The sequence below is a fragment of the Silurus meridionalis genome, chromosome 8 (genome assembly GCF_014805685.1).
Source record: "Silurus meridionalis isolate SWU-2019-XX chromosome 8, ASM1480568v1, whole genome shotgun sequence".
Lineage (NCBI taxonomy): Eukaryota > Metazoa > Chordata > Actinopteri > Siluriformes > Siluridae > Silurus > Silurus meridionalis.
This window is the reverse complement of record NC_060891.1, coordinates 14,291,233-14,309,378: the sequence shown is the minus strand read 5'-3', so window position 1 is coordinate 14,309,378 and position 18,146 is coordinate 14,291,233. Positions and strand designations below refer to the sequence as shown.

At 39.7% G+C, this 18,146-nt stretch overlaps 1 protein-coding gene across 1 annotated transcript in view; it reads left to right on the top strand.

Annotated features, from left to right (window-relative positions):
- The window catches only part of ttbk2a (tau tubulin kinase 2a), a 19,915-nt gene extending 2,574 nt beyond the window's left edge, over positions 1-17,341 (top strand). Inside the window, 16 exon segments of the mRNA XM_046856445.1 lie at positions 645-790; positions 1,851-1,998; positions 3,255-3,328; positions 3,453-3,593; positions 3,671-3,775; positions 3,902-3,967; positions 4,197-4,289; positions 4,371-4,496; positions 6,568-6,725; positions 6,853-7,060; positions 7,137-7,348; positions 7,438-7,951; positions 10,273-10,551; positions 11,284-12,060; positions 12,063-12,139; positions 12,734-17,341. Of these exon segments, the coding sequence (XP_046712401.1) occupies positions 722-790; positions 1,851-1,998; positions 3,255-3,328; positions 3,453-3,593; positions 3,671-3,775; positions 3,902-3,967; positions 4,197-4,289; positions 4,371-4,496; positions 6,568-6,725; positions 6,853-7,060; positions 7,137-7,348; positions 7,438-7,951; positions 10,273-10,551; positions 11,284-12,060; positions 12,063-12,139; positions 12,734-13,160 (3,474 nt within the window). The 5' untranslated portion in view covers positions 645-721 and the 3' untranslated portion in view covers positions 13,161-17,341.
- Positions 17,342-18,146: the final 805 nt, after the last annotated feature.

The following is an 18,146-nucleotide window of genomic DNA, read 5'->3' as shown; positions in this document are numbered from 1 at the left end:
TGACAAAAAGAAGGTGAAGCTTCACAGACCAAAGATGCTCCTTCATATCTCTGTCTGTCAGTCTCCAGTGGCACACTTCTGCTAGCATTCGGTGGACATTTTTCAAGCAGTCAGCTTTTTTTACTTAGTTGTGTGTAGGAGTGTGTTTGTGTGTCACAACCCACAGGACTTTGTGAGCTTAGCTGTCAGTAATTTGCGGATCTCTTGTGCACTTCATGTTGGGGCGATACAAAGCACTGAAAGCATTTAATAGTGAGTGAGTGCAAGCAGCAAGCATGACAGACTCAAAACAAAATACTGGACAGACTGCACTGCACTCGGCTTCGTCTGCAGCTCCACTGCTGACCAATCAGTCTGTGTGAGAGTTTGTGTGTGTGTGTGTGTGTGTGTGTGTGTGTGTGTGTGTGTGTGTGTGTGTGTGTGTGTTTAAATTCTGCTCAGGTTTGCATAGTCAGTGTTGGAATGAAGCTTGTTTCAGAGGAATTGCTGTGTATATGTGTGTGTATATATACATATATATATATATATATATATATATATATATATATATATATATATATATATATATTTGTGTGTGTGTGTGTGTGTGTGTGTGCGCTTGCTGATCTTAACCCCCTCCTTGTGTCTGTGGTGTTTGTGTGCAGGTAGCACAAGGCCCTGATGCCAAACACAGATTCTCGCCACTGGATTTAGGAAAAGCTTGGAGCAACACAGAGCCAGTATGAGTGGAGGACAGGAGCAGGCTGACATCCTGTCTTCTGCTGCTCTGGTTAGGGAGCGATGGAAAGTGGTGAGTGTTTCTGCCCGATCATAGCTCACTGTCCTTATAGGTACACATAAGTATTTTGCTGAAACCACTACATTGATAAAACATAAGCGTTGAAAAAACATGAAACGTTTTTTTTAAATCTTTTTATGGTAAATCTACTCGAACTTGGTAGTTTTAAGGAGCTTAATATCTTATAAATTGATCCAAGGTCTATACAACTCCATCTATTGTAGATAATTCTGTTCTTCCTGGTAGCCAACTTAAACACTAGGCACAGTTGTGAAGGGAAACTGTTTGCCTCTTAGTGATAGGCACTGCCCTGCTCTATGCCTACCTCACAGGGTGTGTGTGTGTGTGTGTGTGTGTAAGAATGGTGTCCAGTGACTACAGACAGTGTGTTGTGTCAGGACAGTTACTACTTGGTTTCCTGATGGCTCGAGTTGGGTAAAAGTTAGGTGCCTGCTTATCCTAAGAGCAGTGCTGCCACTGGCCCTGATAGAAAGGAGTGTTTGGGTTACTAGAACACTGGGTCAATGAAAAACAAGAAAATATTGTGACTTACAATTTGGAGGTAGGATAACTATTCACTGAGTATCTCTGGGATTTTACTTTGTTCTGAGACTCCAGGAAGTGACCCCTTTTCATTGTCTGCACCTGATACCAACATGAAATAAGTATTAAAAGGGTTTAAAAGACAGGACAATGAAATATGAATGACATAAGGATTTTTCAGAGAAACAAGGTTTCAGCTGAGTTACTGAGCTCTTAGCAGGGAGATTCTGCATACATATTATGGTCAAGTGACGCTCAAGCACAGTAAGAAGCCGTACACTAATCTGTTATAATCAATGCTAAAGACTATCATAAAAAAAGGAATATAATATAATACACATGTTTATAATACACTACATTACTTAAAAGAAATGGTATATATATCCAGAAATCCTTTCGTGTCTGAATAATGCTGTATTCTACATTTTAAATGACAGCGAACATCCCAAAAGCCACGAAGGACCAAATTTCCCTTCTGAGTAAAATATTAAAATAGGTTTTAATGTAGCTGTCTTTCATTGTATTCTAGCTGAAGAAAATTGGTGGTGGGGGCTTCGGGGAGATCTATGAGGCATTGGACCTGCAAACCAAATACAGCGTAGCTCTTAAGGTGGAGTCGGCCCAGCAGCCCAAGCAGGTGCTCAAGATGGAGGTGGCTGTGCTGAAGAAACTACAGGGTAACTACTAGAGCTCTGTTTCATTCATAGAAAGCATGCATTTGTTATTCTTAAGTCAAGTCAAGAAGCTTTTATTGTCATTTCAACCCTATATAGCTGACGCAGTACATAGTAAAATGAGGCAATGTTTTTCCAGAACCCTGGTGGTACATAACAACAACATAGAGTTACACAACACAACATACCTAAGAGCCACATAACAAAACAGAATTCTGGTGTATGTATGAAGCTGTATTTGTTGGTTAATTAACCATGATTGTTAAATGTAAAAACAAAAGAAATCACTTTCTACATTTTCTATACTAATATTAAAACTCTTAGATATTACCATCTACTCTGATCTCGTGCTGATAACTACACTGTATTATTATTATATTATTATCTTTCAACAGCACACATGGTTATGACATTAGTATGCGTCAGTACATTGATTTAGAAAGTAATGTCAAACCAAAATCTCATACCAATCAAGCATTTCAGCCTGATGCCGGATTGTTATGTGCTTAATAAGAGGATATATTAGAGCTGTAATATAATGTGAACAACCTCTGATATTCCATTTGTATTGGTACTGGTACAGAGAATGTATGTGTGAGTGTGTGTATGTTTGAGAGATGTATATTTGGACTTTTGACATTCTAAAAAGACCTTCACCCTTTTTGCTCCCTTCTGCTTTCAGCAGAAAATTGATGGATATGGATCATGTTTGCTTTTTAATGGCCTAGCCTTTGGATATTGGTGCTTCTATTTTCCTTCCTCAGGGAAAAGGAGTGTAACCAGAGATCTTCCCCAATCCCAACCCCCATCTGAGCAAAACAGACATTTACAACAAACAGAAACTTCCTCTGCATATCTGTAGACACATAATGATTCATAATGTATTTTGTGCATGGATTTGTGTCAAAATAGATTGATGATTAAATCAGGAAGTAGGAACTGGTGCTGGACTTGCTTAAGCAGCCTTGAGCATGTCATTGAACAGGGTGCGGAAGAGAAAAGATTATGGACATTTATGCTTCTTGGAACGTATCATTCCAGACAGTACAGCCATTCTAAGAATTCCCTGTAAACCTCTATATATCCTTTTAAAGGGATGGGAGCAAAAGTAGGAAATGTAAGCGGCTTGCTATTTCTGTATTAGTGCGGTATTACTGTGCAGAAAAATGTATGCGTTTTTGCCATTTTCTGCATCGGAGATTGCAGACATAAGTTTGATTAGTTTTTTGTGCGAAAAAAAAAACCTTTTTCTTTTTCAGGTAAAGACCATGTGTGCCGCTTTGTGGGATGTGGTCGCAATGACCGCTTCAACTACGTTGTTATGGAATTACAGGTAAGGTTTCACATACCTTAAACCATAAACCAACAAATATTTAGTACAGATCAAACACAATAATGTGCAAATTGATGAGGTGGCGCTTGTGATCATCTTAGCCCTGGTTCCTGTGTTACTTCAGGGTTTTAATTTGGCGGATTTAAGGAGAAGTACAAACCGCGGAACATTCACTGTCAGCACTACGCTCAGACTCGGCCGGCAGATACTGAAGGCTGTTGAGAGCATCCACTCGGTTGGCTTCCTGCACCGTGACATCAAACCGGTAAATGATGATGCCAATGTTTAAACCATGTTTCGTTTTACTGTGCTGTGATTTACGAGTCTTGCTCTGTGTTTTAGTCCAACTTTGCCATGGGACGCTCCCCCTGTACTCGTCGAATATGTTACATGCTGGACTTTGGCTTGGCGCGCCAGTTCACAAATTCCTCCCAGGAAGTCAGACCAGTCAGTCATTCTACTTTCTTAATATGTGCTAGTGCTATTTTGTTCTATTTATATGCTCCAGAATAAATAATATGCTGTAGTTCTCTATGTACATATCTTATACTGGACTGTTGTGTGCTCTCTCAGCCTCGTCGTGTGGCAGGGTTCAGGGGCACGGTACGATATGCTTCAGTCAACGCTCACAAGAACAAGGTGCATACCCATTATTTGCTCTAATACATCTTAATTTTTTTCTTGTTTTAATAACTGATTTCAGTTTAGTTCACTTATACTACAAATAAACACACCATTCTATCATTGCTTGTTCTCTGACTACTATTCAGCATCTTATAACTGATTGCACTTCATAATTGTGTTCACTTTTATTGCTGAGGAAATAACTTTTTATGCTTAATTGTTTTTAATCACTGTTATATTACAGGAAATGGGCAGGCATGATGACTTGTGGTCTCTGTTCTACATGCTGGTGGAGTTCTTGGTTGGACAGCTCCCTTGGAGGAAGATCAAGGATAAGGTGGGTGAGAAACATTGAGATGAGAGAGGAAGTCTGTTTGATCTGAAGGCATTTGATTTTATTGGGCGTGTTTGTCATCAGGAGCAAGTGGGGAAGCTGAAGGAGACATATGATCATCGCCTCATGCTGAAGCATTTGCCTTCAGAGTTCAGCATCTTCCTGGACCACATTAGCAGCTTGGACTACTACATCAAACCTGACTATCAGGTGATTTTCAAAACTGAAACTAAAATGTTTTAGAAACACAGCTAATTCACATGTAGTAATGTCTACAAAACTCCTTAAAAGTTGCATGAAGAGCAAAAAGCATGAAATGGATGATCCTCTAAAACATCTAGTAGTTTTTTGACTTGACTTAAATGATCTGTGTATAAACTGAAAAGACAGAAGTGGAATTTATTTTGACTCACTTCTATGGCAATTAAAATATATAAACATATATAATTCTTAATATTTCTTTTAATATTTGAAATGAATGCCAATAATGTAAACTGACTTGCCTTTTACACACTTCCTCCAGAAGTCATTTTAATCCCTATCCTAATAAACTAGCATGAGCATGTATTTTTGTTAGCGCTCCAAAGCACTTTTATAAGTTGCATGTATAAGGGATCTGCTAAAGATTGTAAATTTCATTTCATCTTCATATAATACTTAATATTATAAAGTTTACAGTAATTAGTCTTCTTATGTGTACATTTATACATACAGTTGTGTTCAAAATTATTCAACCCCACTGAAATTGATTGTTTTGGTCGGTTTGACATTGATTATGATCATTCAGTCATCCTGCTTACAATTAAATCAAAGAGGCACGTGTAGGTCAGACAAATATAACATAACATTTATAATGAAATAACCACAAATGTCTTTTCTGAGCTCACATCATTATCAGTTTTATTCAACCCCCAAGTGACATTCAATCTTAGTACTTAGTACAACATCCTTTTACAGTTATAACAGCTTTTAAACGTGAAGCATAGCTTGACACAAGTGTCTTGCAGCGATCTACGGGTATCTTCGCCCATTCATCATGGGCAAAAGCCTCCAGTTCAGTCACATTCTTAGGCTTGCGCACTGCAACTGCTTTCTTTAAGTCCCACCAGAGGTTCTCAATCGGATTTAAGTCTGGTGACTGCGATGGCCACTTCAAAATGTTCCAGCCTTTAATCTGCAACCATGCTCTAGTGGACTTGGAGGTATGCTTGGGATCATTGTCCTGTTGAAAGGTCCAACGTCTTCCAAGCCTCAGGTTTGTGACGGACTGCATCACATTGTCATCAATATCTCCTGGTACTGAAGAGAATTCATGGTACCTTGCACACGCTGAAGCTTCCCAGTACCTGCAGAAGCAAAACAGCCCCAAAGCATGATTGACCCCCCGCCATGCTTCACAGTAGGCAAGGTGTTCTTTTCTTCATAGGCCTTGTTCTTCCTCCTCCAAACATAGCGTTGATCCATGGGCCCAAACAGTTCTAATTTTGTTTCATCAGTCCACAGAACACTATCCCAAAACTTCTGTGGTTTGTCCACATGACTTTTGGCATACTGCAGTCGACTCTACTTATTCTTTGGGGACAGCAAGGGGGTGCGCCTGGGAGTTCTGGCATGGAGGCCTTCATTACGCAGGGTGCGCTGTATTGTTCTCTTGACCTCACCATGTTTGTAACCACACCAGTAAATGTCTAGAAGGAGCTGAGTATCACAGTCATTTTAAAGCTGCCTAATTGGTGCTTATTAGGCTTTATACCTGCTCCCTGATATCCACAGGTGTTTTCAATACCTGATTGAAAACACTTCATTGAACCTCTGTTCTTCAGAGTGGTAGTCTTTAAGGGGTTGAATAATTATGTCAATGAAGAATTCACAAAAGAAACATTTACTACTGTATTACAAAACTAATTGATGTCATTTTAGTTGCATATGGTTCTTTAAGAAGTCCTTGTAGGATTTCATTCTGAATACAATTACAAATGTACACTAAATTCCCTAAAACCATTTACAGCATTGGGGGTTGAATAATTTTGAACACAACTGTAAATCAAGTGTTTTCAGAAATACCAAAATTCCTGAGCAGACACTCATATGAATGTTTTATACGTTAAACCGCCAAATCCATCTTGAAAAATGAGGATTTCTTTCATAGTATTAAAGTGCGTTTTGAAATTCCCTCTCAAATAAAAATAAACATGATACGTTAACATTTTTTTCAATGATTCTTCTTTTTTCTTAATTGCAGTAATTTATTACTAGCTGTGTTCTTGTGTATTTCCTTTAGCTTTTGATGACAATTTTTGAGAACAGTATGAAAACTTACAATGTGGTGGAAAACGACCCATACGACTGGGAAAGGACGAGCACAGATGGTGCTCTTAATACGCCCACAGCTACCAACGTGCCTCAGCATCACACACGCCTCACGCCAGCCTACATGGGGTAAGCAGTGTTATATGCTATCCATAAATGGCAGTTGGAATTAGCAGGTTATTTTGGAAGTGTAATGCATGTTGTCGAAATCCTGCAGTGTATTGTGCCAATTGATACATGATTTGCTCTGTCCCAGGATGGCCAATGCCTCTGTGGTGCTTGGAGATCTTCTGAAGGAGAACACTGATGAAGTCCTACAGGATGAACAACTCAGTGATGGAGACAACAATGCTGTGCCAGAGCGGCAGCCTGACTCTCCCGCCATTCCTATGAGAAACCCAGAAGCTGATGGTTGGGGAGATCTGGACCGCAACAGCAACCTTATTCACTTTCATGCCTGGAAGGTATATTATCCAAAGTGTATCTGATTATTATGACTTTAAATAAGTCCATCCATACATAACTAGTGTGCATCTGCAGGGCCCCACAGAGGAGGAGCACAGCAACAAGGGTAATCCGATTCCTCACGCTGTCCCCAGCCTTGGTTCTCCTGTGTGTTTACGCTCTGAGGTAGTACCCTCAGACAGAGATGCTCCTCTATTGAGAAAATTGCGCAACATCAACACCTTCGAGCTAGACAAGCGACTAACCTTGGATCCCAAACCCAGCACAGAGCTTTTTCTGGAAGCATGGTTGGTTCTCTGTGATCACAAGAATATTATTCATTGTGTTAAAATGTGTTAGAAGCTAACATTTTACCATCTTAATGTCTGTGTAACAGTGTGGGGAAGCAGATGCCCAGTTCAGCACAGGACCAAGAAGGTAATGTTGGTGCGGTGCTGTCTGCTGCCACTGTTCGAGTGTGGCACTATGATGAAGAGTTCCTCTCAGGAGATGCATCACCCAAACAGGCCTCCCCAGGCTCTCTGCAGCTCTGTGATGGAGCAGTCAGTAATGGTTTTGTAGCACTGAATTTGAGCACAGACCAACAGGATGTGGATTTGCAAGACTGGGTGATGGTGGAACGTGTCGCTGACCAGCAAGACATTCATGGAGCAGCCAGTAGCAGCCCAGGAGCCGAGGCCAAGCGAAATAACAGCCCTTCAGAGGAACCAGAAGTGGTACAGCCAATGGATGAATCTCCTGATAAGGCCACCCCAAGCCCTTCCCAAGGGCATACTCTGGCCACATTTAGAGTGGAAAGGCTTGAACTGAGTATGGTTCCAGCAACAGGTCTACTCCCTATTACACCCACCAGTCCTGCTGATGCACTGGCAGAGGGAGCTCTCACACAGGTAACACAGGCTCACCAATCACTGATTCCACAGTTTATATTAACCAAAGTGCACACTACACTATTTAAACCCTATTTGGTGTTCAACTGTTAAAAAAAATACAGATATTGTGCCATTATGTTCAGATACTGAGTACACATAATATATAATAGAAAATTTAAGTTGCCATAGAATAAACCACCAGACATTTTGGTATTTTCAAAGTTATGTAATGTGCACTTTACCTTAATTATGTAGCATGCACTTGAACCATCAGAAAACTTGGGATAGGTTGAGACCATGAATAATATTATACGTTCTCTGTATTAGGACACACGCCAACTAGATTCTTGTACTTAATGATTAATCTTAATCTGATTTTATTCTTTTTCAAAATAATTTTACTATAATACAGTATAGTGACAGGTGATACACAATACAGACCTCAATTTTTTTAATAGCTTGATTTCACAAGAAGAGGCAATTTGATTATTCCTAAAAACAGCCATCCGTCCTTTCAGACATTTGCATTTGCTCATTTGAATGACACTTTTATTCAAAGCTACCTACAACTAAGATAAGGATACAACTGAGCTGTTGAGCATAAGAGGACATGATTAAGAACCCAGTGATGGGATTGAACCTGTGACCCTACAGTATGTAGTCAAAGCCTTGACCACTTAGCCACAAATGTGACATTATTAGAATTACTCACCACTACCTTTTATTAGAACTCTTGCAGTAATTAAATCTTGCTTTAAAAAGCTCACTGAGTCACAATGTAAAAGTTTGTGTACTTGCCAGAAGCTAGTACGTGTTGTGCATATTCATGGAAACCTTGACAGGCAATAAGCTGGCAACTTTCATTCGGATGCTTGTTGCCAAACAAATATACAGTAAATATCATGCTCTCTGAGGGGTGTTGGAAGGATTGTCTGAGACTGAGTTTTATTTATAATCTATTAAGTTTATTGCTACTGAGTTTGCACCAAATGGCATTGTATAATATGATATAAGTGGGAGGTTGTAGCTTAGTGGTTCATTTGTGAATTTAAATAACAGCCACACCAAGCTGCCACTTCTGGGCCCCTGAGCAAGACCCTCAACTCCATAGCTGCTCAGTTGAATAAATGACAACCGTCGGTCTGAATAATCGTGTCTGCCAAATGCTATAAATGTAAATGTAATCTGGAGATGACTCTAAGAGCTGTAATCAGGGTAAAAACTATTACGTTCTCTCACCCACAATAATTACACAATTTGAGCCACATAGACTTAAGCGATGAGTGACGATAAATATAAATTCAGCAAACAAAAATTTATATTGGGTTCCAAACAGCAAAAATAACAAGCTATGTAATTTTTCTCTTTTATAATTATTACTATTACTACTGCATGTTGGTAAAATGTTGTGAATGTTGTGTTGCATTAAATATATTGCACATGACCAAAATCTTACAATGTCAGTTTTTCTCAATAACCAAATCTCTGGCATGTGGAAGCAGGTCTTGTTCTGACAATAGTTTCTATTTGGCAGCAGTCAAAATTAAGACCATTTTTCTATCTGAGATGTAAACGGAATTTAGTTCCTAAATTTCGACTTGAAATGCCTCTAGAAATAAGCTCTTTCCTTAAAGAAACCTGTGAGATGGCGGAAGTAAAACACTGAAGTCTCTGGAATACAACAATACTTAAATAAAATAAATGTCCTTATAACTATCCTTTCAAACATTTAGTTTATAGACAGGGCAGTTATCACAACAGTATCTGTCTTTGGGTAATGCTCATTTGTTGAAGTATTTTGCTTCTCACTGTGTTTATGCGAAGTTTCCCATCCAGTAATTGTTACCAGCTGCTTCACTTCTGCGCTACGCATTAGCACATTAGGCTCTCTGAGGACTTCTCATTCGTCATCTGTGTGAATGATAGCTGCTGAATTTGTTCTCAGCCTGTGTTAAGTAAGGGTTAATGCTATTGAGCTCACCTGACACCAAGTTCAACATGCTACCTGAATCGCAGTTCTCCTGGATCAGGGTCAAAGCTCTGTTCAATGATGAGCTATTTTAACTGAGCACATACCCATTTGCATGCTAAGGTTATTTTTAGTACATCTGTGGGCAGAGGGTGTGTGTATGTGTGAGTTTATGTGTGTGTGTGTGTGTGTGTGTGTGTGTGTGTGTGTGTGTGTGTGTGTATTTTTAAACGGCTTTCTCCCACACACTGTTATCTATATCCAATTTTTGCCACCCATCCATTCTTGTCTTCCCCCTTTCTTCATCTCTGTCCTCCCTTATATGATCCCCTGCCTCATTTCTCTCCTATTCCCACTTCTCCTCTTTCAGCTTCCAACCTCTCCTGCATCTCTACCCGAGGAGGTGGTGACTCGGAAGCTCCTGCGCTCCCCCAGTCCTCATGCCTTTCTGAGCACATTGTCTGATCCCTTGCACCAGCGCTCCCCACCCACTATCCGCCGTAGCCAATCCGCAGAACACCATAACCAGCACTACGTCTCAACCTCCCAGCCCCGTATTACTCACAGAAAGCTGCCAGCCATTCCACCAGGCGCCTCCAACTCCAAGATACCTTCAGTCATACGCATCACACGTGCTCAGTTGCAGCAGGTGAATACCCCATTTTCCCCTCTGCCCAAGCACACGCTTACATATTTTTTTTTACCAGTTTGCTTGCTCAGTCAGAGCTGAGGCTTTGTTCCAGAATAAAGATTTCATGGTAGGAGTGGTTTTATAAAAACTATCCTTATCTGGGTATTTACTTTCTAACAAACATTTTGTTTTATCATTCCAGGCTGTTTAATTAAAGTTTTAGCTTAAAGTCTAGCTGTCTGTTTGGCTGCTTTGGTCATCTTAACCTTGTGATTTGTGAGTCCTGCTGCAGACATATCGATTGCTTATTCTGTGTGTAATTTCATCAGACTGCATTTATGTGCTTTTCCTGTTGAGTTGGTTGATATAAAGACTAAATTATATATCTAGTGTTGTTCTGTGGGTCAAAACATATAAATAAATAATAGCAATAAAAATTATTTTAATAAATATTTGGACAGCAATATATATTGAGGTGAATAAGAAGTACTATGAAAAGGTATACATTACCAGAATCAAATGTGTACATTTTTTATGTTTAAAAATTTAAGGAAAAATTAACAATGACCTTTTTCTAATATTATACAGGTACATTCAAGTCAAGTTACCTACTGTGACAGAACTGCAGTATATCTTAATTTTAATCTGGTCAGCAATGTGGCTGGCAAATGAATGTAAATTATTTTTAAAAAATCGTTTGCATTTATACTATTTTTGTCCTACAAACTGAATCTCTTTTTGTCATCTTAGTTGACAGCTCAGCGTCCATCTGCACTCTCCTCCCACTCAGCCTCTGACAGCGTGCCACAGTGCCCCCAGCTGGAGAATCATGATATCAATGGGAAAGAGTCTCTGCCACAGGATTTCACTGTGGACATCCACTCACCTCAAGAGTTGCCTCGGTCTCTGCGCTCCAATCCCTCCAGTGTTGATGCAGAAATTCTGCTAAATGGAAATCTGCAAAGCCCAGTGCCAAGCCCAGAAAACGTACCTGCTAATGGCTGCAATCCAGCACTGACAAACAGCCACGCCGACTCCGCAACAGATGCCCAGAAGGCTCTACTGTCTGAGCAGAAGGACACAAAGAGAGACTCTGATGTCTACACAGAGCCTGATCAGAACTTTGCACTGGCGAACAATGTAACATCCTCTGTTGAAAGTACTAATCAGGCTCCATCCTCTCCAGCTGCTTTCTCGTCTCGGGATCCAAGTCGTCGACTGAGCCGTATCCCTGTCCTCGAGCCCTCCAGTTTGCTGCAGGATGTTCCTCCAGGCTCAGCCAAAGAGAAACTGCTGCAGAAACGAAGCCGCCGCCTTCCCACCTCTCCCTGCGCCTCACTGTGTGCCTCACCTTCACTTTCCTCAGTCCAGCGTGATCACCTGTCCTCCACTTCAGCCTCCGAGCGCTCGCAGGACGAGGAGTCCCTACATGGATTGAGACAGGGTGATGATGCACCCTCGCTGTCCTCTTCCTCTGGCCTAAACTCCCATAAGAGCAAAATACCCAGACCTGTCAGCCGCTCTACCGTTCAGAGGAACTCACGTCCCAGTTTGTGCCTCGGCCGCCTCCCGGGAAACCTCCCAGCCGTACGTCCGCAGATGGCAGGTAAAATTCAAAGAAACATTAGTAGAACTAGTAAAACATTCATAAGCCACATAAAAATTCCTTTACAATGCACTTTGGATTGTTTCTGGCTTTAATCCTGTAAACAATATCAGGCTCCCTTTGTTGTGAAACTGCTTTCTTATTATTATTTAAGAAAATTTCATTTTGATCTTTTTTTATTTAAAGACAGTTACCCAGTTACGATCTAAAATCATGTACTTTGTAATTTCTTTCAATAAATAAATGCATGGTGTTTTTAGGGCAGTGAATTGTTTTTACATCTGAAAGACATTATATTGACAAAGGTTTGTGGACACCTAAAAATCTCATTCCACATTTAGTGCCCATTTGCTGTTAAAATAACCTTCACTCTTTTGGAAAGAGTTTTTTCAATTCCTTTGTTCATATAATGTATTTTCTGTAATTGAGGTTTGTGTCAAACTAAACACATGGTTTTGGGACATTAAAAAAAAAAAAAATTTTTTATCACCAGTCACAGTGTCAAAAACCGATTTCAGAAGAAGGCAAATAACGTGTAAGTGCTTCAAAGTCTAGGTTAACCTAGTTAACATCATCTTCGTCTTTGGTCTGCAGGCTGCGGCGTTATCGGATACGAACAGGCAGCACAGGTGACTCGGAACTGATGACTTGCCTGGCTCAGCTGATGCGAGGTGGAACCAGCCGCTCCTCATCCCTGCAATCGCGCAGCTCACCACAGCATGTGGGCACCAGGCTTGTCTGTATTAACCAGTCGGGTGTCTCACATCACCACCTCCATCACCAGCGCAGCTCCAGTGCTTCCCCCCGTAGCTGCTCCTCACTACAGCGCTCCATCAGCTCTTCCCCCTCTCGTCACGAGCACCGTGTCGGATGCCTGCGTAGCCACTCACCCCCCAGCTTCTCGGGGTCTCCACCTTTGCGCCGTGCGCATCCCCATGCACAGGAAGGCAGCTGTGGCCACAAGGCCCGCACCAAAGCTTGCATTCGGGAGCCCAAGTGCTCCAGCAAGTTGAGCAGATAATTTCCCCAGTAAATACATGTACACACGTTAGTGCACTCGTGTAAAAATCACAAACAGATCAGCACGGAGGATAAGGCCTGCAAGATTCTTGTTTTTTATGCTTGACTTGTACCTATATAGTATCCAGTCTTATTACAGCAACTACACAGTATTCTGCTTCTTAGATTTGCACCCACTACACTTTTAAATCGGACAATGAGAGTACGACATGTATCATCTCTGTAACCTATGTTCTCCCGTTGTTCTAAACCTTTTTTTAAGAACTGTGAGTGTAATGCATTTGGGATTTTTTTGTGGGACTAGTATTTTGGTTTGTTTTATCTAAAAAAAAAAAATCATGCAGCGAGAGCACTGGTAGAGTTCATCTAACATTAGATGCATGGGTTTGTGTAATTGCATCAAGCTATTAAAACCTGTAATATAGTATTTATTGAAATATGTACTTAGGCTCGATTGCATATTGCACCCTTCTAATCCATGCAGTGGCAGGTACACTGACAGATCGCCAACGTAACGTATAATTCCTGGAAGCCATCGATTTGATCTTTTCTGTCTGTGCTGTCTTTAATCCCTCATTGAAGTAAATGTATTTTTTTTCGAGGGTGCAGGGTGTGAGGACTAGCATTTCCTTCCCCCAAAAAACACTAAAGCAATTGCAGAGATTCTTTCATGCAATTTGCTACGTGCCTAAGGAGACGCTACTTTAGATTATGGGCGAGCACGGTACAAGCTTTCACAATCAGCTGGGTATTGTTTTGAGCTGTGGCGCTCATGCTGCTCTTTTGTTAAAGGCACATGCTTGCACATACACATAGACATAGACACACACATCAGACGTACACACACTTGCAGATACGGCATTCATATTGGCTTTTAAACTCTGTCACTCGTTTGATCTGTGCTGATCGATCACTGTGTCCGAAAGGGTTATCTGCTCCGCAGGTTGGATAAGCTTCAAAGAACGTTCAAAGGGAATATTTTATATCTAGTATAGTACAGAACATAAGAATTTCAATCACTTATTCATGTGTAAGGGCAGCATGGAAAGGAGAAGGTTGTCCCCCAGATCTATGGTGTGCAGTTTTGTTAGAATGATAGAATGAAGTTGAAAACAAAACTAATTATTGTCAGCTAGAGATCCTTTAAAACTAGGCAGTATGGAATTTCAAATAGCAGATTTGCTCAATGACTATGATAAGATTGATAAGTCACAAAACAATTTTATGAAAACAAATATATTGCACCAAAAATGTATATACTCTTGCCTAAAATATTCATTCTTGCAGTGCTCTTTAAGGAGATGGTCTACCCTTAAAATATGATGCTGTGTAAAGTGTGTGGGTTTTTATTTTGTTACATCATGGATTTCATGTTGTTACCTGATGATAGCTACATGCTTTGCAAAACAGCTAAAAATCCTAAATACATGATATGTATGCAAAAGGGAAACAGTTCAGGAAAACAATTTAGTGCAACGTGAAAGGTTTTCCCAGACCTCCATGCATATACAGTATCTCACAAAAGTTTGTACACCCCTCACATTTCAGCAGCCATTTTAGTATATCTTGTCAAGGGACAATACTATAGAAATGAAACTTGGATATATTTTAGAGCAGCCAATGTGCAGCTTGTAAAGCAGTATAGATTTACTGTTCTCTGAAAATAACTCAATATACAGCCATTATTGTTGAAATAGCTTGCTAGTAACAGCTTTATGCCATGTAACCATGCAAAGCCACATGTCCTATTCATCATGTTTAGGTTTTTCTCTGCTTGACAGGACCATACAAATCTTGTATTAGAGCAGTTAAAGTTTGGTGCTTTGAGAACAATTCTCTCATACTGACTACTGGATGTTCAACATGGCACCTCATGGCAAAGAACGCTCTGAAGATTTGAGAATTAGAAAAGTTACTCTCCACAAAGGCTATAAGATCAGTAACACCCTGAAACTGAGCTACAGTACAGTGGCCAGGGTCAGACAGATTTTCCAAGACGGGTTCCACTCAGAACAGGCCTCACAAGGGTCCATCAAAGAAGTTAAGTCCTCGTGCTGTGCGTCAGGTGCAGAAGCTGACTTTAAAAAACAGAAGCATGAGTGCAGCCAGCACTGATTTAGAGGTTGCAAAAGCAGAAGGTACGCTTTTCAGTGCTGAGACTATACGCCGCACACTGCAACAAATCAGTTTGCATGGGCGTCTTCTCAGATGAAAGCCTCCTCTAAAGCTGGCTCACAAGAAAACCTGCAAACAGTTTGCTAAAGACAACCTGTCCAAGAGCATTTTGTAACCATGTCCTGTGGTTGGATGAGACTAAAATAAACTTGTTTGGCTCAGATAGTGTCCAGCATGTGTGGTGACGCCCTGGTGAGGAGAAGCAAGAAAATTGTTTCTTGCATGGTCAAGCATGGTGGTGGTCAAGCAATTGTCTCAAGCATGGCCCATGATGTCATTATGAAGGAGTGGAAGAGGATCCCAGCAACAACCTGTGCAGCTCTAGTGAATTCCATGTCCAGGAGGATTAAGGCAGTGCTACATGACAGTAGTGCTCACACTAAATATTTACACTTTGGACAGAGTTTTGACGTGTTCACTTACAGTTTACTTACTTTTGTTGCCAGCTATTTTGACAATAAAGGCTGATGTTGAGTTATTTTCAGAGGACAGTAAATCTACTGCTATACAAGCTGCACATTAACTACTCTAAAGTATGTTTTATTTTTATGGTATTGTTTCTTAAGAAGATATACTAAAATGGTTGCTAAATGTGAGGGGTGTTTTTTTTTGTGAGATACTATAAGCACATCCTTTTCATTAAGTCATTAAGTATTACACATTTCTTCAGAACTGAATTTTCTATAGTTCTGCTAATAAATCCATGCTATTTATTTCCCTGTACTGACATTTTTGTGCTTCCTTTACCACGTTCTCCCTTTTTGCTCTACTCTAATCTGCCAAAAAGGTCAAACGGCATTTATATAAAATGTAGTTCATGTTCACGATCATTTCCCATATATGATCGAGACATGTTGTCATGTCCTTGGAGGCACTGTTAATATATCTTTTTATTAATATACACTAATAAATGATTCACATTTCCTCTTAATGTTCTTTTATAATAAGTTTCACTTTCAGCCTCTCTCTTTTTCAACTGATATTATTTTGAGTTTTTTAGGAAGTGTCTACTATCGATACTACTATCGACATATGACATTACCATTTAGCATTGTGTATCAGAGAATGCCTTTTTTGTTTTGAATCAAGAGATGATCCTGTGATGTATATTACAGTCAGTTTTAATTTCCAGAGATTATGCATGCGTTGCATTTAATTACTATGGTTGAACTAATGGTTTTTGGATCAAAACTTTTGATGTTCATTACACAACTGTTGCTAGTTGCAAATAGTTCCTTGGAAAAAAGAGCATTTGCGACTTCCCTGTACAATCTACCACAACATGAGTTTCACAGTGTTACTCGGCCTCTGCCACCCATCATCTAGAATTAAATCTTGGTACGGTCATGTGTAGACATGCTAGGGAACTAGAAATGGTCATTTTAAAAGATACTCCCAATGGACGTTATCATGTTTTGCCCCATTCAGTGAAGTTGTTGTTCTACATACATATTTTCTGAATTAGAAATGACAGGGCCCTTTACATTTCTCTGTGTGTAACAGCTCTGCATTCTTTTCCTGCTGTCAACATCAATGTCTTAGTTGATATGAAAATGTAATACTGTAAATGAGGAGCCAGTTTGTATAAGGAAGCTTCTCTCTGCACTTTTGATGTCTGAAGAGTGTTAAAACAATGAAGGTTCCAGGGTGCCATGTGCTTCACGGCTGACAATTAAACACCATTTTCAATAGTTGATTTTATTTTCGCAAATCGAAATACATCTTTTCCTATTTGTTTTTCTGTTACAGATTTTCTGTTTTATAATCTGCTTTAAGTAAACAGTGCAGTGCAGAATTGAAACAGCATTGTACAGCCTAAAAAAAGAATGTTAAAGCAAGAGACCACATTGTACATTTTTGCAATATTTGTGTTGTTTTTAATTTGTATCATATCAATGCATTGTACAGTGTTGTGGTTTTTTTTTTTCATTTAAAATTGTTTTGTATTTTATTTTTATAAACTGGTTATGAATAAAATATTTATTCAGCATGCCGGCAGAACCTCTACACCTCGTGTCCTGCAGTTTCTCAGTTCTGGGTGGGTTTGATGCTTGATTGTTTGATGCCAACCAAAAGGAAACCAAAGAAAACATGATACCTTTCTGAGTCATCCTTGAATGTCATATCCTTGATTAAGTCTATTGTAGTTCAGAGGTTTCCAATTATGTTTCCTATAAAAGGCCATAAATCGATCTTGATTGAAAATTGTGAATGTATAAAAGTAAATTGCCGCCACACTGGAAAAGCTAACGAATGGTATCATTTTGATGACAAATATTGTATTAAAAAAAAAAAAACAGCAGACAATTTTGTTTTGTCTGTTCATGATAAGCTGTTCAAGGCACAAAGCATGCTGTACCTGCACTATGAAGCATGCATGTACACTAAATACAATAAATAAATAAATAAGGCAAATTTTATTTAAATATCTATATTTCATTTTACGGCATTTCACAGACACCTATATCCAAAGCAAACTTACAGTTTTACAGTTAGCAAAGAAAGGTGAAGGGCCTTTCTCAGGAGCCCAGTAATGGCAGCTTGATGGTGCTGGGATTTGAGTTCATGACCTTTTAATCATCAGTTCAACAACTGATTCACTGAACTACCACTTTTTCCAGGCTACATTTGTTTGCAGCTTAAAAATAAACAAATGTGAATTAGGATCAGTGGAAACAGAGCATAGATTCCCGAATTAGTTGGCCCTTGGTGACCTTAGATTTGGACCACCATGACCAAAATGTATTGTCCAAGACTGATTGTCTGATTATTTGTTTGCTTGAATATTATTTGACAACTAAGTTTGCACCAT